The 22,906-nt window shown below is 46.3% G+C and overlaps 1 protein-coding gene across 3 annotated transcripts in view; it reads right to left on the reverse strand.

The window, feature by feature from the left end:
• Positions 1 to 22,906, reverse strand: part of SIK3 (SIK family kinase 3) — a 151,549-nt gene that overhangs the window by 13,784 nt on the left and 114,859 nt on the right. For 2 of the 3 annotated variants that reach the window (XM_084611968.1, XM_084611967.1), the window contains exons 7-17: positions 17,103 to 17,221; positions 16,368 to 16,478; positions 16,037 to 16,180; positions 15,376 to 15,453; positions 15,162 to 15,271; positions 14,119 to 14,272; positions 13,395 to 13,550; positions 11,964 to 12,034; positions 8,290 to 8,433; positions 1,344 to 1,494; positions 181 to 306 (exon numbers count right to left, since the gene is read on the reverse strand). In XM_084611968.1, coding sequence (XP_084468094.1) covers positions 181 to 306; positions 1,344 to 1,494; positions 8,290 to 8,433; positions 11,964 to 12,034; positions 13,395 to 13,550; positions 14,119 to 14,272; positions 15,162 to 15,271; positions 15,376 to 15,453; positions 16,037 to 16,180; positions 16,368 to 16,478; positions 17,103 to 17,221 — 1,364 coding nt within the window. The remainder of the gene's footprint in view (positions 1 to 180; positions 307 to 1,343; positions 1,495 to 8,289; positions 8,434 to 11,963; positions 12,035 to 13,394; positions 13,551 to 14,118; positions 14,273 to 15,161; positions 15,272 to 15,375; positions 15,454 to 16,036; positions 16,181 to 16,367; positions 16,479 to 17,102; positions 17,222 to 22,906) is intronic. The other variant, XM_084611969.1, reaches the window with a different exon arrangement.

Consider the following 22,906-nt stretch of genomic DNA (forward strand, 5'->3'; position numbering starts at 1 on the left):
CATGCATTGTTTATGAAAAGCCTTCCCCCTTGTTCCTCATTACAGCAGGTCGAGCAATCTAACTTGCCACATATACAGAAGTTTTCCTCCCTAGTCCCACGGGGCCATTCAATACCTCTACCTGTGACACTGCAGGAAAACCTGGTTAGGGTTCAGGGACCATGGTCCCAGTTCCAGTACCTGAATCTGCTGATGGAGAATTTGATGATGCTGCTCCTGCTGGTACAACATGTGTTGCTGCTGTGTCTTCTCCAGCGTTCTCTCGTCCATATGCCCACCGTACATCTTCTGCAGTTGCTCACACTCCTGTAATGAATGCAATACACCCACAACGTGATCTCTTCCTGCACAGCAACCCTGCTGTGCAAAAGGGCTTTCACTCTGCAGTCTCCTTGGCTGAAAGAGCCAGAGAAAAAGAAGAAACTGCAGGATAGAAATCCTAATCCATGTACTTAGCAGCATGTGTGTGCCTAATACCAGGGTCATTCCAGCTCTCTCCTACAGTGGGAAAGAAATAGATACTCATGGGCTATTTAGTCTTCTTACACTGCAACTGCAAGGAATGCAAGTGAAAAGCATCAGACATGAAAACCCCAAGATTAAATTAGCATCTCGTGCTCCTGCTGTGCTGCACAGGGAAATTCCTCTCTCAGGGCCCGATCCAGCTCCAACTGAAATCAACTACAAGACTCCGACTGAGGTCAAAGAGAGGACTATGCAATTTATGCCACAGCAGAGCAAAATGGCCTTTCAATGAATGTTGCATGGCATGCTATGGGACGGCGATGGAACTTCACTGCCATTAAAAACTGGTGAAGGCACCAGTGGCTTTTAGCTGGAGTGGCTAAGAGGATTTTCAAGAGTGTTCTTCAGTCTGGTTACTCTGTGCAGCACCACGGTTTGTCATTCAAACCAATTAAACAAGGAGGCCAGGACCAAGAACCAACCATGTCAACTTTGAAATGGGATTGTGGGGACTGATTTCAATGTGTGCAAGTCTTGGGAAGAAACTCAGAGACAGTGTCTAGGGAGCACAGGTATCAGGGCCCACATTCCTCACTTGAGCCTGACTTCTCGGACCTTGTGCGTGTTTCTATAGTGATATGTCAAGTCCCCAGAAAAGGGGGAAGCCCCCAAGGCTGCAGCAGAGATAAAGAGAATGATGGCAATTCTACAAAGCACACTCAAATACGCAGAAGGGGGAGGATAAGCTTCCCAGCTGCAGCTCTGAAGAATGTTTGGATCCAGGAGACAATGCAGTAGGAAAGGTTTCCTCCTTTGTTTCCTCTGCCAGTAAGTCAGTGATCTAACCTGATCCACTGCATCCCGCTTCCTTCCTTTACCTGCTGAAGCTGTTTGATGCTGCTGTTATTGCCCATTTTCTCCAGGTGGGCTTTGAACGCCTGGATGCTGGCAGCACCGTCGGAAAAGCGGCGAACAGGAGAGAAGCGCTCAGTGGGGAGATGCAGGGTGTTTGAGTCCTTGTAAACGGAGCTAAACACATGGGGAAGTAGGTTAGTGATGTCAGCTGAAAAACAAACTCAGCTACAGAGACATTTCATTTACATCAGCTCTGCCAAGTTCTGCCTGCCCAGAAGTTCTGTTTCAGAGTGAGAAGTAAAGTGCCATTAGTTTATTCATCACCAGCAGGGTACAGGATTAGCAAGTCCATTTGGTGCTGGGGTAGGTATATTTTCTCTAAAATTTTGCCAGTCTGATTTATATCCTAACTAGATTATAACTGGGGCACCAGTCTGTAACTGACCATATGACTTGGCCTGGCACTTGGTTCCACCGACCTGCAGAAACCATTCAACAGCTAAGAACGGAAAGGCGTTTCTCCATCCGAGAGCAGTTTTCATTCACCGTGCCTCAGAGTTTACACGGTGACATTTTGCTAAGCTGGAGCGTCCCTATATTCCAGTGGGATGGGAATACTTTGTGCTAAGAAAAATTGTTGCATGTTCATCTATCTGAATTGGTGAAGGAGGAGCCAATCAGGAATGCTGCTGCCTTAGACAAGGCGATTCTGCTGCTAGGAACAGTTGTCTCTCTATGGCAAGGCCTGTTCTCTAAGAGGAGACCTTAAAAAGCTCAGCTGGAGCTTGCCTGCTGAGTCTAACTCTAAAATACAGTGGGCCAGCACCTTAGGAATTCTAATTGAAACAAGCCCAGAAGCAGGACCAGCATAACAACCTCACCCCCATTCCTAACCCAGATGCTTTATTTGCAGGTACACTTAGAGAGAGACTTCACTGAGAGAAGGCAAGAATATCCCATGGATACCTGGGAAAGAAGGAAAACTGGAAAATACTAATTGGTGCATCAAAAGGGGCACCAGTAACCCTGACATGTGTGTGGAATGGAGGCTTCCCATTCGAATGCCAAAAAAGCTTAGACCACCACCTAGCAGCAAGACCTGCCCTCTCTCAGCACACACACAGGCTTCCAGGATCTTCGGCTTCCTAGATGACACATGCTAGTGAACCTGTCAGACTGGTTTATTCCAAGCACTAACATACATCGGGCCTTGAAGATGAGGGAATTTTGATCTGAACGTATTCTACCAAATGCTACACCTCATGTGACTACATAGGGATGGACTTGGGGGACGGGGGTCAAACAAGGAAGCTGCACTTGTAGGGGGGCCTCAAGATAAAACCAATAATGGCAAAACAAAAAAGTTTTTAAAACACTTCTAAGTCTCCAGTACGCGCAGATAAAACCTGCCGTGTCACAGTACCAGTGGGTGGGGGTGTATAAGATTAACACCGCAAGGGCAGGAAAGGGTCTATCCTGTAGCCACTCTGAGCCAGAGCAGAGGCTGGCATCCCGCGTTCAGAAAGGCACTAAACCCAGTGGTGGGGGGGGGGGGGGAAAGAAATGTGATGACTTTACACAGAGAGGGAACCCTCTTTCACTGCTAGGGGCTGTCTTGTTTCAGATTCTTCCCCACCCATCCCATCACCTTGAATGCAGAGTCAACCAGCAGCCTAAATGTTTGGTGCCATGCCATCATGCAACACGCATCAGAGAATAAATGGATCAAGCCTAGTACCAGGGCAAATGGTTGTAGAGGAATTTATGACAGTTCCCTCTCAGTTCCCTTCCAGAACTGGAGGTCAGAAGACGTTTTTCCAGGAACAAACTTCCCTTTCAATCTGGGTTCCCATATATGAGTCAAACCCAAGCACACGCATCCTCAAGAGTACCTCTTTAAGGGTATTACAAAACACTGCTCTCTCTCCACCCAAAAGCAAAAACTAACACGTGAGGACCCAGTTAGCTTCTCTGCCCAGATGGGTTTAGCTTTGTACCAATTCAATCCAGACAGAAAATGAGCGGACACCACCATGGCTGGAGCAACGGTCTTTGTCTGTGAAAGGCCCTTAGGGAACAAGTCTTTAGAGCATCCCTGAGGATGGTTTGGTTGTAAAACAAAACAGAAGATAATCTAGCTCCATATAGATTCATAGATACTAAGGTCAGAAGGGACCATTATGATCATCTAGTCCGACCTCCTGCACAACGCAGGCCACAGAATCTCACCCACCCACTCCTGCAAAAAACCTCTCACCTATATCTGAGCTACTGAAGTCCTCAAATCGTGGTTTAAAGACTTCAAGGAGCAGAGAATCCTCCAGCAAGTGACCCGTGCCCCATGCTACAGAGGAAGGCAAAAAACCTCCAGGGCCTCTTCCAATCTGCCCTGGAGGAAAATTCCTTCCCGACCCCAAATATGGCGATCGGCTAAACCCTGAGCATATGGGCAAGATTCACCAGCCAGATACTATAGAAAATTCTTTCCTGGGTAACTCGGATCCCACCCCATCTAACATCCCATCACAGGCCATTAGGCCTATTTACCATGAATATTTAAAGATCAATTAATTACCAAAATCATGTTATCCCATCATACCATCTCCTCCATAAACTTACTGAGTTTAATCTTAAAGACAGATAGATCTTTTGCCCCCACTGCTTCCCTCGGAAGGCTATTCCAAAACTCCACTCCTCTGATGGTTAAAAACCTTCATCTAATTTCTAGTCTAAACTTCCCGATGACCAGTTTATATCCATTTGTTCTTGTGTTCATGTTGGTACTGAGCTTAAATAATTCCTCTCCCTCTCCGGTATTTATCCCTCCGATATATTTATAGAGAGCAATCCTATCTCCCCTCAACCTTCTTTTCGTTAGGCTAAATAAGCCAAGCTCCTTGAGTCTCCTTTCGTAAGACAGGTTTTCCATTTCTCGGATCATCCTAGTAGCCCTTCTCTGTACCTGTTCCAGTTTGAATTCATCCTTCTTAAACATGGGAGACCAGAACTGCACACAGTATTCCAGGTGAGGTCTCACCAGTGCCTTGTGTAACGGTACTAACACCTCCTTATCTCGACTGGAAATACCTCGCCTGATGCATCCCAAGACCGCATTAGCTTTTTTCATGGCCACATCACATTGGGCGGCTCATAGTCATCCTGTGGTCAACCAATATTCCAAGGTCCTTCTCCTCCTCCGTTACTTCTAATTGATGCATCCCCAGTTTATAACTAAAATTCTTGTTATTAATCCCTAAATGCATGACCTTACACTTCTCACTATTAAATTTCATCCTATTACTATTACTCCAGTTTACAAGGTCATCCAGATCCTCCTGTAGGATATCCCGGTCCTTCTCTAAATTGGCAATACCTCCCAGCTTTGTATCATCCGCAAACTTTATTCGCACACTCCCACTTTTTGTGCCAAAGTCAGTAATAAAAAGATTAAATAAGATTAGTCCCAAAACTGATCCTTGAGGAACTCCACTGGTAACCTCCCCCCAGCCTGACAGTTCACCCTTCAGTAGGACCCGTTGTAGTCTCCCCTTTAACCAATTCCTTATCCACCTTTCAATTTTCATATTGATCCCCATCTTTTCCAATTTAACTAATAATTCCCCATGTGGCACAGTATCAAACGCCTTCCTGAAATCTAGGTTTCCTTTGTCTAAAAAATCTGTTACTTTCTCAAAGAAGGAGATCAGGTTGGTTTGGCACGATCTACTTTTTGTAAAACCATGTTGTATTTTGTCCCATTTACCATTGACTTCAATGTCCTTAACTACTTTCTTCTTCAAAATTTTTTCCAAGACCTTGCATACTACAGATGTCAAACTAACAGGTCTGTAGTTACCCGGATCACTTTTTTTCCCTTTCTTAAAAATAGGAACTATGTTAGCAATTCTCCAGTCATATAGTACAACCGCCGAGTTTACAGATTCATTAAAAATTCTTGCTAATGGGCTTGCAATTTCGGGTGCCAATTCCTTTAATATTCTTGGATGAAGATTATCTGGGCCCCCCAATTTAGTCCCATTAAGCTGTTCGAGTTTCGCTTCTACCTCAGATATGGTAATATCTACCTCCATATCCTCATTCCCATTTGTCATGCTACCATTATCCCTAAGATCCTCATGAGCCTTATTAAAGGCTCCATCCTCAGTGTTTAGCAGTCACACTTCTTCTTTCTTTGTTTTCTTCTTATTTATATGGCTATAGAACCTTTTACTATTGGTTTTAATTCCCTTTGCAAGGTCCAACTCTACTTGACTTTTAGCCTGTCTCACTTTATCCCTTCATGTTCTGACCTCAATAAGGTAGCTTTCCTTGCTGATCCCTCCCATCTTCCACTCCCTGTAGGCTTTCTGCTTTTTCTTAATCACCTCTCTGAGATGCTTGCTCATCCAGCTTGGTCTACAACTCCTGACTATGAATTTTTTCCCCTTTCTTGGGATGCAGGCTTCCAATAGCTTCTGCAGCTTTGATTTAAAGTAATCCAGGCCTTCTCTGCCTTTAGATCCATAAGTTCTTCAGTCCAATCTACTTCCCTAACTAATTTCCTTAATTTTTGAAAGTCAGCCCTTTTGAAATCAAAAACTCTAGTTGCAGATTTATTTTTGTTAATCCTTCTGTTCTGTTTGAACTGAATTAGCTCATGATCACTTGAACCAAGATTGTCCCCTACAACCATTTCTTCTATGAGGTCCTCACTATTCACCAAAACCAAATCTAAAATGGCATCCCCTCTAGTCGGTTGAGCAACTACTTGATGAAGGAATGCATCAGCTATCGCATCTCGGAAAATCCTAGCCCTATTATTATGACTAGCACTCGTCCTCCAGTCTATATCTGGGAAGTTAAAGTCTCCCACGATCACACAGTTTCCATTAGTATTTACTTTATTAAAAACATGAAAAAGGGCTCTATTCATATCCACATTAGATCCCGGCGGTCTATAGTAGTGCTTCAAACGGAATTACGTTAGACAGACAATTGGTACTTTAAATATTTTATGTATGTACAGAGGTCTCTGTTGAAGCCTGCTCTGAAAGACAAAACTGAATCTCTGCTGGAGAAGCTACCCCTTGCAGGAGTAAGATTCTCATTCATGTTGCAACATTTCCAGGATGTTAGTTCCAGTTATTTTCACATATTCAGCCCTGCTTGGTAAAACATATTTTAATTAATTACAATTTGAAATATGTTCCAACTAAAGCTAGAAGTGGCTGGCTCCCATGTTCCCTTTCTGCCAGTCAGCAAGCCAACCTGTCCATCTGACCTTCCAACTCCGTAATGGGCAGCAGAAGCAAACGAGGAAAGTGAGCATTGTGCATCAGGCTCCCAAGCATGCTAGGATGATGCACAGTCACACTGCCCCTGGCTCCAGACTGGCTTTCTAGACTAACGTATTTTGAGACCTTTTTAAGTACAAACCAGTTTCAAACAGACTAAGTTAAGCACCAGAATAAAAGCTGACAGCTGTCCACAAGCCAGTACTTTGTGGTTTACTGCAGGTTTTGCCACACTACAAGACACAGCCTTCCGCTAGCTATGTCTGAGGTGTACAGAGACTTCCAGGCGCTTGGTCTGGGGCCAGATTTGATTTTCAAGTTCCTCTCTTTTGATCTCAGGCATGTCTGTAGTTCCACAGGCTTTCAGGCCTCTGCTGCGACATGTAAAATTGTGAATCTGGAATGAGCCAATGCTATCCTGTGCATGTAAAAACAGAGGAGCAGACACATGATGAGAGCCAGAGGGGGGCAGGGTGGGCTTGGTCTAAAGAGCCTTATAACAATACCTCAATGGCTTCATTTAAACCTCCATTCTGAAGTGACCCTGGAAGTAGGACGTACAATATTTTCTGTTTATTTAATTTGCAACTGTTTTTCTTCTCTTCCTATAACGAGCTCTGTGACCCAGGAAATCTTACTCCTCCTCTCCCGCCTCTCTTTCTACCCAGGAGAAGGCAAGGGTTATGCTCCAGCATGGCACCAGTGCTGACTCAGTCTGCTCAGCGTTCGCCTGTCTCTGCTGATTCCACCAACACTCAACTCAGCAGGGATCTGGCCGCAGTAAAGAGCGCTGTGACAAGCTTGCCAGGGAGAGCTGGTGAGAGGACTTAACATGAGCACAAATCTGGTCTTCTAGGTAACTGCTTTCTCAATTGTTCAGCAACTGAGACCAAAGAGAAATGAGCTCGACTGCTCACATGTGTGTCATCCCCTCAGTGCTTTGGGGTCGAGGTGCAGGGGTGTCTGTGGCAGTAGCATCAAGTTTGCTGCAGCATTGAAGGACTCTGTAGAATTAATAGTTCTCAAAGTCAGGAGGGCCCTTCCTCCAGAATTTTAGCTCACTTGGATCCAGTTTTGCAGCAGTTCCCTCAGTCACAAAAGTTATAATTGTTCTCCCCCAACCCTCTCCACCAGAGGATTGGATTAGAAACAAAATGACAAACAGGGAGCTTTGCATGGAGATTCTGCAGTGGAAACACACAACTCTGGTGCAGTGAGGTTTCTAAACCTACGTATAGTTTACTCCCGGTGCAGCCTTTCATACAGCATTCCACTACTGAATATTCCATAGCAGATTTACTACTCACTACAGGGTTGAGCCTACTAGTACATTAACAAATCTTTCCACTAATCTGGATCGCTTAATCTTAATCCCAGCCCCAGGGCTAAGGCAGCCATCCTGGCAAATCATCTCCAGCCACAGAAGTGGGACTGGAGGGGAAGAGCCAACTGATCCCTGCCCGTGAGTGCGCCATGCACTTAGCAGGTGAGGAGCCTATATCTGCTCAGAAATGAAGCATGTCCAACAGGGCCAGCCAGCTTCTGCTTTGGGGTCTGCTCCTTTCTTCTTTTAACCCCTTTATGCCAAGCTGGATTTTTTCTGCACTCCATTCAGATGACATCTGAGCGGGTTCCCTGGCACAGAGCTGCCCGAACGGCCGGTGCCATTACTCACCGGTGCTGATCGGGTACCAGGTGTGGAGCCCAAGCCCGGGATCGAAAAGACTGCTGTCCTAGCTGCCTCTGCAAGTCTGGAGGGATTTCAGCTGTAGGGTTGGTCATTGCCAGAGTGTGCCTTTTTGACCTATTTGCCAAGTATCTGCAACAAGCAGGAGCACATTTTATAAATGGAAGAGACTGATGGGAATACTCCAAAAGAAGGGAGCAGAAGCAGATAATCCAGAGTAATTAGGAAAGAAAAATGCTCGCTGCAGTGTTCAGAGCCTGCCGTGAGTTGTAGAACACCCATGAAAGAGCAAACCGTACTGCCAATGCCTGTCAGGTTAAAGGGACGTTAACTGCTTAGCGGAGGACTGAAGTCATAGCCAGCTTTATTCCAATGCCAAACTTGGTAAGAAACAGAATGGCCAATCATCTCAGGAGAAAAGCTCTACTTCATCTCATGGGGAATTCTCAAGCACATTCATTTAGATCTAGCTCCAGTGACTAGTTTCTGTAGGGATTCTTTCCCCTAAAGTGGTGCTAGTCTGAAGGGTAATAGCACTGTCTGCCTTACGTAATATGCACTATGCCCATGGGACTGTTTGCGTGAGTAACGCTTACAGCATTTGGCCAGAGAGCTCGGCACAGTGCAGACAGATGCTGTGCACGTTTCCCTGCTTGGCTCAGCCTGCGCACTTCAGTCCTCACCTGCGACGTTCTCAGTCTGGAGTCTGAGCAGAGATCAGCACGTCGAATGGTCCCACATCAGATGATGCATTTACGACATTGCTACCACTGCTGGAGATTAGCTGTGGCCTGCTCTTTGCACTGTGTGTGTGATCTAACCCAGATCTGAATGTAGGTTCTGAGGGAGGAACAGCATGTGTGTGAGTGCGCCATCTAGTCCCCACTCTTGGACACTTCGAGCAGAGTCTGGGAATCAATGTACGGAGGCTGCACCAACGATGCCTAAAGCAAAAATGGCGAGGGAAAGTGAGGAGCTAATTCAGCCCATTCCCTTCCTGGAGCAGGAGCCCCGGCTGTCTAAGCGCTTCCACTTTCGGCTGTAGACAAGTTCAGGGCTGGTTTGGGGATTTTTAGCCCTATTGTTCCCTTTGTGTTTGTGTTGGACGCTAAGGCAGGAAGGGCCTGATTCAGCGAGATGGCAAAGGATGTAGCTATCCTTGGATATTCTTCACTCTTGGGCAGGCAGCGCTCTCAGGTGCTAGCAATGGTGGAAATGCTGACAAGGTTTGAGGACAGAGTGGAATCAATGCCTGTACCTGGACTAGACTAACCCTCCCACCATTGCTAACGCAGGTGAAGCTGCTCTGGTGATGAGTTATGGCTACAAAGATTCCTGGCCTACACAAAGCTAGAGGGTAAAATGGGGGTTACAAATACTTTGAGTTGATTTCTTTTTTGTGTCTGTAACTAAAACCTGTACAGTAGGGGAAACCGCAGCACTTAAAACTATGGCTCTGCAAAAAGCATTATCCATTGACACAAAAAGCAGCAAGTTAACAGAATGAAGAATACTTAGTGGTGTGGTGACTTGCCAAAATCTGAGCCATTAAATGTTTGAGATCCATTTGATGGAGACAGGGAGAGTTTCCCAAAGAGCTTCACAATTGTGGTTTGCTACAGTCACTTTATTTCATGGCTCCAGGGAACAATCCACTCATGAACTGCAACTGTTTGGGTGGAAAATAACGTTTTGCAAGCTCTGAAGAGATGCGATTGTGCCCTGGGCATGGGGAATGGAATGCACACTATTTCAAGGTCAGGCAATCTAAAACAAACAAGGGCAAAAGTTGCTCTGCGGTCATTGCAGAGGGCATTCAAACCAGTGTTCTGAAAAGATAAATATTAGCTTCTGTCCCTGGTGTTAATACTGTTTACTCTTCTCCTGGTGATTAGTGGCATGTCACAGCGTAAGAGGGTGGGGAGATGGAGGGTTAATGGGCACTCATTAGCACAGTTTAAGCTTGGTCCCGTCCAGCGGCTATGAAGAATGTGGCGTAAGCGCACACAAGGAGGATTTGGGGGTAATATTTTCAAAAGTAGCTAAGCCCCATTTTCAAAGGTGACTTAGGTACCTCAGAAACTGCATCCCACTTACAGTGAGACTTGGGTTCTTAAGTCCTGCATACATTTTTGGAAGTTTTACCCTTGGTCTCAAAACCCTACCTGCCAAGCCTGACTCTCGGAACCTTAAAGGGTTCAGCTGGAAGCAGAGATTTTAAAATATGGGCACCCTAAGCTTGGCCAGATGAGGACACATTGGCAATTTGCCAAGAGCCGCAGGGCTGCATCTTATTTGTCCAAAATGGAAAACTCTGCAGGTTTGTTCAGCTTTCCAGTTTGGAGCAGCGTCCCATGGAGTCTGCAGGTCCCAGATCTGAGCAGTGCCATCCCGGGAGAGTTCTGACGCCACGATACAACCTTCAGCATGGACTGAAGGCCAGTCTTCTTCGTCAAGCTACAGCATGGCATGCTGGGGCCTGCAGTGTCCGCGGGCCATGCCTCCATAATGAAGATGAGAATGACCATGGGTGGCACTGTATAGCTCCTTGGGCCACACTTCGGCTACCCAGAATGTGTAGACTCCTAGCCACTGGAAGCACAGGGCATTCTTTAATGTGTACTATGTTTGGCTGTTTTCTAAGGCCAAGTAGACAAGGGAATCTTGGCACATGCCCTGGACAAGCCACTGTTGTACCCAACTTCCCATTGCCATTAGAACCCTTCTGTTTTACAGCACTGAGACCAGTGGAGTTTACAAGGGCTCTAGGAATATTATGGGGAATTAAATGGCTTTAGCAGCAACTCCCTCACCTCTATACCTGCCTGCTGCCCACCCGGCAGTTATTTGCCTCTTTCTTGGAAGGACAATATCCGTAATAGCTGAGAGAGAGCCTGTTCTCGTCAAGTTCCTGCCCACCAGGACTGGGGAAAATCCATGGAACTTAATAAGGAGGATCATCTGCACCAGCTGCTTAGCAGAAAAAGTAGCTACACAAAAACTGTTCTGCAAGTATTGGCAAGGACAGTGTTCGTGTTTTCGGCTGGAGGAAGAACCCCGGGACGTATTTTGGCTGGGGAGAGAAGTGACGTTTCAGAGTCGATATTGGACCACCTCTCACGTGTTGGAGCAGACTGTTTCGGGACCTACTGCTACGGCTAGAAATCTAAATGACTATAGATACCCAAGTTTTTATCAAACTCACTTCAAGGCATCAGAGTTGGATGTTTACTGCAGGTCTCGGTCCAAAAGCTGCACAGACAAAATGAGACCACTTCCCCAGTCACTCAGCAGGGATGAGGGAGGGTGCAGTGTCTTAGCACTCACTATGCAGGTTAGTTTGGTTTGCATGCTGGTACACCCTAAGCAAAGGAGTTTAGTGCTCAGAGTTTCTGGATAACCTATTGCTCAGACAGCCTGCAGAATTTCAGATGCTGTCAGGTTATTTTACAAAGTTATTCATTTGCCTGTTAGTGTCACGTAGAGTAAATTGCCTGGCGTAAACAGGCACCCATAAAGGAAAAGTTGAAACCTTCACCATAAATCAACACCTGCAGCTTGGGACGAGGTTGATTTGTTGGGTTTTTTAGATCAGCTTTAGGGCACCATAGGGTGAGCCTCTCCAGCAGCACAAGGGGAAAGGCCAACAGATGGGATGTTACCTCTGCACAGCTTCCTGATCCGGCTCCCCATCGGAGCTCTCCTCATCCACAGGGGTAACTGCTGGCACTGCCTGAGGAGAGAGGAAAGGGGAACCATGGGCTCCAGAAGGTGGCTTATTCAACACTATCTTGGGCTGCAGAAACCTGACCTTCTAGAAGAACAATTAAGGACCAGACATTTGGGGGCACTCAGAATCCTCCTCCAAAAAACACACCCTCACCATCTCACCCTTACACAGTGCAACCTATATAGGGGCGGCTTCTTTTGGTGCTAGCAGGAAATTCAGTAACACACATACCTCCAGGGGGAAGCACTGCCCACATTAACACCCTGGAGATTAACACTGGCAGATTTTCCTTTCTCTGATAAATAAAGCAAGAGAGTGGCAGAGAAACCTTAGCGAGAGAGTTACAAACATCATGCTCTTCTCAGCACTTCTGAAGAGAAATATTTAAATTGCTACTAATAAATGAGAAATAAAAGGCCCGTCAGCAGGTCACATTCCTCACAGCAGCAAGACGCCTGGCCTCTAGTGCTAGCAAGTTTGTGCAGGTCATTAATGGAAGGAGAAAGATACTCAACTGGGCAGATTCCAGCTGACAACCCCAGGAAGATCCCAAGACAACAAAAAGGAACAAAGATTAGAAACCTAGACAGTGAACAGCACATTAATCTTGGAAACATACAGCTACTCCCCAGACACAGACACTTCCAGTGGGAAGCAGACAATCAAATGGGGGGCTGGCTTGAGGAACACATGTGCCCCCAATGGTCAGCACTGCTCAGATAGGGGCTAAAGCCAGACAGCCAGGCATGCCAATTCTGAACATGGGTCTCCCTGGAAGCAGTGTCACGAAGGAGGAGACCAAAAGCCAGATGCTAGGCAAGCAGCAGTGTCCAAGGATCTTGTGAGATAGGGAAGGGTTGCCAGGAAAGGAGAGGTGCTTGTGATGCACGTGGTAACTGAAGGGCCAAAGTAGTTTAAGTTCCAGGACCACAGGCATCGTGGGAGAGGGAGGCTACCAGCCCTTCTATACGCTGCACCGAGGAGATGACACCAGCGACAGCATGGCCAGGAATTTGCTGATACTGGCAGTGAAGCCACCATCTGTTTTAAAAGGTTCCTTTGAATCCTGCTTCGGCTTTGCCTCTGGAGAGCAGGCGGGTAGAGAGGGCCAAGGAAAACGGTGAGAAAACGCTCCCAAAACGGAACATTATTGTAGGATGAATGTCCCGAGGGAGGGAAAGCTAAAGCAAATGGCAGGTGGCGAGTCCCTGCCAATGCTGGGAAACTGACATTTCATTCCCTGTCCGCCTCTGCGGTTCTTTTGCACATGCCACTCCAAACCCCAGCTTTCACTGCCAGCTCTGCCAGCAAGAGGACGTGTTTGTAAACATGCCACCAACTCTGTTCTTCCTTTGCTACTTACTGGAGTCATAGTGACCAGCGGGGAAGGGCCTCGAGGACGCTTCAGCAGTTGTTGTGCGTGCAGCTGGATGTTGGCTCCACCGTCTGAAGCCCGCCGCCCTAGAGGGCCCATTCCATTCAACAACTGCAGAGTGGGGGGCTGCAGCAAGGACTGCTCCTAGGAAGAACACAGGGGAGTTATCACCGAATATTCCTCCTCCTCTAGTGCCTCCTGGAGGATCTTAGAGCACTGTATAAATACCAAGGGAACAGCCTAACTGGCCTTGGGTGAGGCGAAGGATCTTCAACACCTTACTCCTGGGGAAACTGAAGCAGAGTGGTGGAATGACCTGCCCGAACTCTCTCCGTCAGTGGCAGAGCTGGGAGTAGAACCCAGATCTTCCAACTTACAGCCCTGAGCTTCAGCCATAAGGCAGGCTGGGCCTCTGGGTTTCACACGCTTGGAAACCAAGGTCCCCGGTCTGATTTGCTACTCAGATCACTGATCTCCCCCGCCCCATCAAACAAGTTTCTGAATTTCAAATTGTGGGGTGTTTGTCTTTACTCAGAACTACAAGAGGGCCAATCCCAGGCGGTAAGCGACATCAAATAGAACTAAGGTCCAGCCTCAGCGATCAAATCGATCATTAAACCTATGGAGCAGACTCGGGGATTCTCCAAGAGCTGCAGCCTATATCTCCACGTAGCACTGGCTCCAGTTGTGGAGTATACACAGCGGATGGTACCTTGTACTCCAGCTGGCCAGTCGGCTGCAGGTTCTGCATAGGCAGCATATTGTGCATGAAGTTCATGTTTGGAGCCACCTGCAGGAATGGAGCCTGGGGAGTGACACGAGGGAAGCCTGGCAGGAGCTTCTGGAGATCTTCCATCACTTCCGTGCTGAGCAATCACATTCAGAAACATGGAACTTAGAAATAAGCCAAGCAAACCAATCTACATGCTTGCTACCGTCAGCTCTACTTCTCACTGGCTATCACTGTGGATTTCTCCGGCTCAGGAGTGGGGCCTGGACCTAAGTGTAGCAAGTTCTTCATTTTTAATGTGCCCTTAAGGTTCTCAGAATTGGGATTTTCCAGGTCTAACCATTCATGCAAAATAAAATTGTACTTGGCACCATGATACTTAGTCTCTAGACACTAAGATATTAAAAATAAAGTGGCTCATAGCTTTCCGATCTCCTTTGCCTCTCTGGCCAACATGGCCCCCAATTAAGCAAAGCCAGCCAGAAATAGCAACTGATTCATTGAGATAAAGAGGAAATTGTGTCCCTGCCGGAGAGGCCTGCCACACAGGCCACTGGGAAAGTGGATTTTTCAAGTGAAAAGACATGGATTTCTGCCATTCAAGTGGCACCCGATTCCCTTCCCCACCCAGCCAAGATCATGCTTTCGAGCAAGAATCCCACCCTGCCATCCCATTCACCACAGAGCTATATATGACGGGAGCAGGAAAGCAAAGGGATTTCACTCCTAAATATTGAAGGGTGGGGTTTTGATGTGTTTTTCCCATTAAGATATGAATCCATCATTTTAATAGATTATATAAAACCTCTGACCTTTCAACAGGAGCAACCCAAAGGTGTAAGAGCTTCTTACAACTTCCAAATCAAAGCACTATCCCGTACTCAGGTACCTCCAAGAGGCCATGGAAAGCCAGAGGAACATCATCCATGGATTCATAGAGAATGCCGTTGGGGTGGAGAGGGACCCTTAAAAAGGCAGGAGCAGGTCCCTCTGCTCCTACTCAGGAGAAAGAGCCGGATACTAACCGTGGGTCTGCGACTCCAACAGTGTGCCTTCTCATTGAGAGATAACGGACCAGGGCTTCAGGGGATGGCTCTTCCCCTTCATCACTGTCCAAGTTCATTGTTCCATCAGTCTGGGGTGGGGAAAAATACAAGAGATTTTGAAATCAGGTGCCAGAAGCCCAAAGTGTCATGAAGAAAGGGCGCTCACAGGAGTCAGCAATGGAAAGCAACTTGCCTCTATGATCTGGTTCTCAGGGTTGATGAGCTGGACTTGTGGCACATTGATACTCACGGGGTTGCCTGCCTGTTCCGCCTGCAAAGCAGAAGGAATCAAAACAATGAGCAACTGGGGGGTTTCTTTTCCCTTTTAAAATCTGCAGCCACATCCTTTGGGTTGTGACTCTTCCTACTAGTCAGCCACTAACAGCCCAGGTAGCACAGCGCTCTTCAGGGGGGATCGCCTTCTTCCGAACACATTAGCCACTTGCAGAAGGGATCCCAACTCCAGGTTCAACTACATCTTCCTCCACCTCTCCCACCCATGCTCCCTTCCAGACTCCTGCTATTGAAACTCAGATGCATTCCCAGATGCTGCACAGCAGAAATTGGAGCATTTTCATGAAAAGCAAAACAGGGTTAGGCTCCAGCAGCACGTTGGCCAGAAAGTTGCAAACCCCAAGAGAACAGTAACATGGACACACATGAAAATACTTACCACTCAGGCAAAGAATCTTCTCCTCTCTCCTTACCAGGGTGAGGATGGTCATGAAGGAACTCAAGTTATTCTACTTACCCAGCTAAACAAACAAGCTCTGACCAGGTTGAGCTTTGCAAGGCTGGGGGAAGTTACGACTAAACCTGCAGCGATGAAATGACCCCATCTATCTGAGACCCACCTGGATGTTAGCTGGTGTGGGGAAGGTCATGGTCCGTGGCATACTGGGAGGTGCTGTAATGCGCAGATTCTTGTGTCTCTTTAATCGGTCACAGAGCAGGCTATAGATTGCACTGTAGTGATCATAGGCATCCGTCCTTAGTGACTAGCAAGGGAAGGATAAGAAGAAATCAATTTTTTTTTCTAGTAATGAAAATACATCCCCTTCCTCTCCATACCCACTCTGCAGAAGAAAGTGTTAATTGGCAGGTGTGATCAGCCACCAACATGACATTTACCAGCTGCAGGCGACAGCCCGATAACAGAGGCACTTGCAAGCTGGTTCGAGTTACCTGTAGCGTGCGCTCTTTGTCCAGCCCCATCTCCACCATTGCTAAGAGCACATCTTCGTTCAGTGGTTCCATCTGTCTTTCAATCTTGAGGTGCTGACATTCTGCTATTAACTGCAAGGGCACAGAAAGACTGTCAGTGCTCAGCACCCCAAGGGCAGCAAACGTTCACTAGGTGGAACACGCCATAAACCACCAGTGCCACAAGCCTACAGCTGGGGGGCCCGCAACCCATGCTGCAGCTCGGCACAGTATCTAAACACTGAGGGTACAGTGGCCTGCCTGGACAAAGCAGGAGCAGAAACAGCATCTCACTCCACACTAGCATGAGATCTTGGGGGCCAGCTATGGCCCATAGCCAACGCAACCGGAAACCAGGATTCCAGGTATGGTATCAGCAGGGCAATCAAAGAAACCCAATGGCCTAGAGATACAGAGACTAAAATAATGATGATGAATGATCTGGAGTCCAAGAGAGGAGAGGGCACTAAGACAAGGACGACAGCGAGTCCTTGCGGGGGGAAAGAAATAACAGCATACTTGCACTTGGGAATCGTGAACTCTTAACACAGGACATTAATTTAGTTTTGAGCCACTCTAATGGTCTCCAATGTGCACACACGGCCAGTACTGTGCACAGGCAGGGCCAGTACTCAGCCCTCCTCCCTAGAGCCCGCATACTGGATTCCCCACACCCTTTCACCATGTAGACACACCAGAGCCTTTCTGCCTGCTCACCCTGTCAAACTCTGCATCAGCTTCCCCGAGCTTCATCCACTTGTGTTTGCAAATCTGTTCCATTGACAGTCGCTTACTTGGGTCCAGCACCAGCATGTGGCGGATCAAGTGCTCACATTCTACAAGAGAGCAACAAGAAAATGAGTATTTCAGTAGCAAAGGGCAACACCTCCCGAGGGACTCAGCTTTGCATTGTGTCAGGAACAAGGGTATTTTTTCAAAGTAACGGACAACAACACTACTCTGTCTACAGGGTCATTGACGAACAGCAAATATACACATGCCTTGTGTCAGGCCTGATTCAGTCTTGGACGCAAGTGTGGGATTAAATTCCAGACATTTGATGTCTGAGTTTAGCATCTACAAGGACTAGGCACACGCTCCACGCAAAGCAAAATTAAAACAAGATCTCCAGCTCAGCAGAGTTAAAGGGACCCCATGCGGCACTGTGGCACAATAGCCCTCAGTCATCAGATGATCAGAAGTTAGTAACTGCGGGAGGTTTTGCAAGGCACAAGGGCAGAAAGACCCCAACTCCCAAAGGACATCGATGGCTTCTACCACTCAAGAGCATGGGTTTTCTTTTCCTTATAGCGACGTGCAAGACAATGTTGGTGCAGACCCTGTGTTCGTACAGCAAAAATCAACTTTTGAAGTCTATGGTAACATTTTTATTGGATTTAGGTTTTGCAGAAGCTTGCTTTGAAAGCATTGATATTTGGGGCCAAATCTGTCTGTCTGTATATCTTTAGACCGGAAGAGCTCTGTGTAAGCACAAAAGCTTGTCTCTCTCACTAACAGTCAGTCCAATAAAAGACATTATCTCACCACTTCAAATATCCTGAGACCAGATGACTAGACCACCACTGTATATATACACCTTTAATTCAGTATACTTCTCCCCTGTAAACCAGCCAACACTGAAGTCCAGTTTTTGAATGAAATATGAACTCCCTCTTTCATTCAACAAGCAACCATCGGAATCAACCCTGTGATGTTTGTTACAGCCTGTAGGTGGCCCTCGTCTACTCTCCACATACTTGTTTACTCTGGCAATGCAATACAGCCCATATTTCAGGGTTGAAGGGCAAACCACAATCACCATCTAACAGGCTGCCAAGGCAGGATTACCAAATGCAGGCTTAATGCAGGAAAACACATTTCCCCAACTTCCTTACAATAACAAGCACCACCACCACACCTGACTTAAGCTTACACCATGTAAACTGATGACAAGTGCAACCTGAAGCCAGAGAAAATGTCTTATTTTCAAATTAAATTTTCCATTAAAGCATTCTATAAAATAGGAGCTGGCGTCTCCCCCAATAAAGATGGAGCCTTGTCTGCAGTTTACAAATTATACATTTTTGTGAACATTATTTTTCCTATTTACAACACAAGAATCTCTAAAAAAGAATGAACACAGCATAAAATTAAGATGCAAATTCACAGGCAGATATTTTTTAAAAAACTATCACAACTGGTTCAATAAATTAAGCAGCAATTCAGATGTAAAGGAATAAAACGCAAATTGTTCCTTTCACATCAGATCTAGCCATAAACTGCTTAATTTTTAAATACTGCATCTTTCTTATCGCAGCCATTAAAAATGCCCAAGCACCACACTGAATTCCCCTTGTGGAGCCTCTGCCAACTGCAGCAGCTACTTCTCACACCACTCATCTAGCTCGCACCTTATGCCAGCTGAGTCTTCAGAGCAAGAAAAACCTCAACGTATTTCAGTGAAAGAAGATACACAGAGATCATTTTCAATGGAGAATGCAAGGCACCAGCCCTTCGACAGCAGAAGTATTAAGTTATGAATGGATCCTGGGGTGGAGGGGGGAAAGGCTGTTACTGTGTCTCCTCTCTAAGTGAAGAGCATTGTGGCTGTCCCAGAGGTTGGACAGATCTGGGAGTGCTTTAGATGCACTACACATTTTAGTACAACATTTCTGCCTCAGTGCAAGTATTAGATTTCTTTCAGTGAAGTCCCAAGGACTCAGGATGGAAGCATAGCAGTTAACAGCTAAGCCAAGTGACAGCACATCACAGGGCATGTACAGGGCAAGGAGTGATCAGCACATCAGGAGATAAGATGGTTTTCATGTGGCTGATGCATGCCAGTTGTCACATGGTACCCCAAAGCAGTCTGCCTATGGGTCTCGGAATCCAGAGATATGGGTCTGTTCCTAAGTCTGCTACTGACTCTGCCTAGGCAAGTCACTAGATTCATAGATATTTAGGTCAGAAGGGACCATTATGATCATCTAGTCTGACCTCCTGCACAACGCAGGCCACAGAATTTCACCCACCACTCCTACGAAAAAAACCTCACACCTATATCTGTGCTATTGAAGTCCACAAAACGTAGTTTAAAGACTTCAAGGAGCAGAGAATCCTCCAGCAAGTGACCCGTGCCCCATGCTACAGAGGAAGGCAAAAAAACCTCCAGGGCCTCTTCCAATCTGCCCTGGAGGAAAATTCCTTCCCGATCCCAAATATGGCGATCGGCTAAACCCTGAGCATATGGGCAAGATTCATCAGCCAGATACTACAGAAAATTCTTTCCTGGGTAACTCGGATCTCACTCCATCCAATAGCCCATCACAGGCCATTGGGCCTATTTACCACGAATATTTAATTACCAAAACCATGTTATCCCATCGTACCATCTCCTCCATAAACTTATCGAGTTTAATCTTAAAGCCAGATAGATCTTTTGCCCCCACTGCTTCCCTCGGAAGGCTATTCCAAAACTCCACTCCTCTGATGGTTAAAAACCTTCATCTAATTTCTAGTCTAAACTTCCCGATGACCAGTTTATATCCATTTGTTCTTGTGTCCACGTTGGTACGGAGCTTAAATAATTCCTCTCCCTCTCCGGTATTTATCCCTCTGATATATTTATAGAGAGCAATCCTATCTCCCCATAACCTTCTTTTCGTTAGGCTAAACGAGCCAAGCTCCCTGAGTCTCCTTTCATAAGACAAGTTTTCCATTCCTCGGATCATCCTAGTAGCCCTTCTCTGAACCTGTTCCAGTTTGAATTCATCCTTCTTAAACATGGGAGACCAGAACTGCACACAGTATTCCAGATGAGGTCTCACCAGTGCCTTGTATAACGGTATTAAAATCTCCTTATCCCTACTGGAAATACCTCGCCTGATGCATCCCAAGACCGCATTAGCTTTTTTCACGGCCACATCACATTGGCGGCTCATAGTCATCCTATGATCAACCAATACTCCAAGGTCCTTCTCCTCCTCCGTTACTTCTAATTGATGCGTCCCCAGCTTGTAACTAAAATTCTTGTTATTAATCCCTAAATGCATAACCTGACTCTTCTCACTATTAAATTTCATCCTATTACTATTACTCCAGTTTACAAGGTCATCCAGATCCTCCTGTAGGGAGGCATTACAGCAGTCTGGGCCTGTCTCCTCATGTGTAAAATGAAGAGGACACGTCCCCTCCTTTGAAAAGCACTTGTGAGGAAGACTGCTATTAAAATGCTAGGAATTACTGTGATATTACTATTGTTCTAAGAGTCCCTAAGGCACACAGAGCTACTTCAGCTTGTTGGCACAATGGAGGGGGGCAGGAAAGGACAGGAGGAGACTTACTTCCGCATTTGGACAACATACAAGTGCATGAGGACATTCAATGAAGATGAAAAACAAGCAATTTAAAACTGATAAAATAATGTTTTATAGAATCCATAATTAATCTGTGGAACTCACTGCGTCAAGGTTTCAAAGGTGAGGATCTCAGGATGATTTAAAGTAAAGGATTAGGCATTTATAAGGACTATGGGAACACCTGGGATAAGAGAACATTTTTAAAAGGGAAATAAACCCTCATTCCTTAGGGCATCAGGCACTGAGTAAAGAACGTTAGGAAGAAGCTGCCTCTGTGGGAAAGTTATTCCATAACTGCCCCCTTTGGAGCTTCTTGCACCATCTTTAAAATCAGCTGGTGTTAGTCACTGTTAGATACAGGATGCTAGAAGGGATGGACTGCTTGTCTGATCTAGTCTGGCAAGTCCTGTTCCTATGATACACTTTTTACAGCTTTAGTGGATTTAAAGAGAATTTTTATCGGAATGGGGCTTTGTTGGAGTTTAACAGAGACACAAACAGCCATTCCATAGACATGAAACTAATGAGACTGAAGAGCAACCAAGGGCAGCACAGTCATACGCATTACAAGACCTTGCAAATTCAGCCATCATAGGAATGTTCCAACGAGAACTCCTAGGACTCCTAAAGCAAGGCACTGAGGAGGGGCAGAGGGTGAAATTAACTCTCTTTAAACCCTTCATTGTTGTCCAACTAACAGGAGACAGCTGGTGTGGCTGAACCGTCACTTCAAGTGTTGCAGGCTGAGGGCAGAGAATGTCATGAATTCTTCATGGTCACATGAAGTTGCACAGTGCTTAGCAAAAGCGCAAGGCACTTGTTAACCAGGAGGCTCAGAAGGGATCTGTTGGAAAGCCAGAAACCAGGGCAGTTTAAGCACCTGTAAAGCAATACTAGCTACACACAGCTCTTCAGCCACTTCTGTTCTCAGACTCATGGAGCTGCTCAACATGCCCTTTCAAATGGCTCAGGCCACCCCTCCAGGCATTCCAGCCCTCCCCCTTTCCGCAATGTGTCACTCATGAGCTAAGACTTCAAAGAGGGCCTCAGTCTGGAGAAAGCCCAGAAGGAAGAGGAAATAAAGCCTCTATGAAATCTCTAGAACATCTGCTTCTGGCAAAGGGGATTATTTTTCATGAAACAAAAATACTGAAACAACATTAAGGCTCTAACTTAAATCAACCAGACCAAGGAAATGTAGTTAAGGGTGCCACCCTGTACCTTCCTCACCCAGCTGTGCACTGCAAAGATCTCAGACCATCAGATGCTCCTACATCTGACATAAAGGTGGCTTTGCACCTTCTTTTATGCCACTCCCTATGCAAGGGCCAAGGTTTCGTCTCCAAATCCACGTCTTTGGTGAACCCTCCCTACAGAGGTCCCTTGACTAACTAGCTCTCCATGGCTTCTTGCTTGGCAGTGTTATCCCATGCATCATTCCCGGATTAGACTAATTTCCCTGCTTTCCCTTGTTTTTGTGACATACCATGTAAGTGGGCCAAAAGGAATAACTGAAGAAGTCACTGATTAGTCCATGCCAAAGAATCAAGGGCCGGTGGGGTGTGGCGGGGTGATATAACTGACAGTGACGTTTAGAATTCACTGGCTTATTTTTGGTTTGGTGGCAGTTAAGCTCTGGATACTCAAAGCTTCAGGTTGGAAAGCCTCAGATTTAGCCGGCAAGCTAAACTGTATGGGACACAGAGACTAGGCAGGCTTCTCAGGACTCCCCATCCTGCAGAGATATTGCACCAGAACAGGGAGAAGGGGTTTTTTGTTTAAGAGAATTAAAGGGTCCAAATGAGAAAGCCATTCACATAGAGCTACAGTCAATGGCTTCCCTGTCTCCAGCCACAAGCTCTTCAGAGCACAACTCCAGTGTATTATGGCTTAAGAGCCTAGCAGAAAACTGCTTTAGGAAATCTATCTAAACAAAGGAAGGTGGTGATCTGCTCTTAGAGGCTGAGTACAGTACCACGCTGAGCATTCTCCATCAGATTATTTGTGCACTCACACAAGTACATCAAGAAGGCTGATCTGAGACAGGCACAGTGCACGCAGGAACTGGGAAAGCTTCCCCACGACAACTCTGCCAATCCACTTTGATCATGCACTAAAGCAGCCCCTGCTGGGTTTATTCCTACCCACACACACTGACCTGCA

The sequence above is a fragment of the Lepidochelys olivacea genome (genome assembly GCF_965140295.1).
Source record: "Lepidochelys olivacea isolate rLepOli2 genome assembly, chromosome: 22".
Taxonomy (NCBI): domain Eukaryota; kingdom Metazoa; phylum Chordata; order Testudines; family Cheloniidae; genus Lepidochelys; species Lepidochelys olivacea.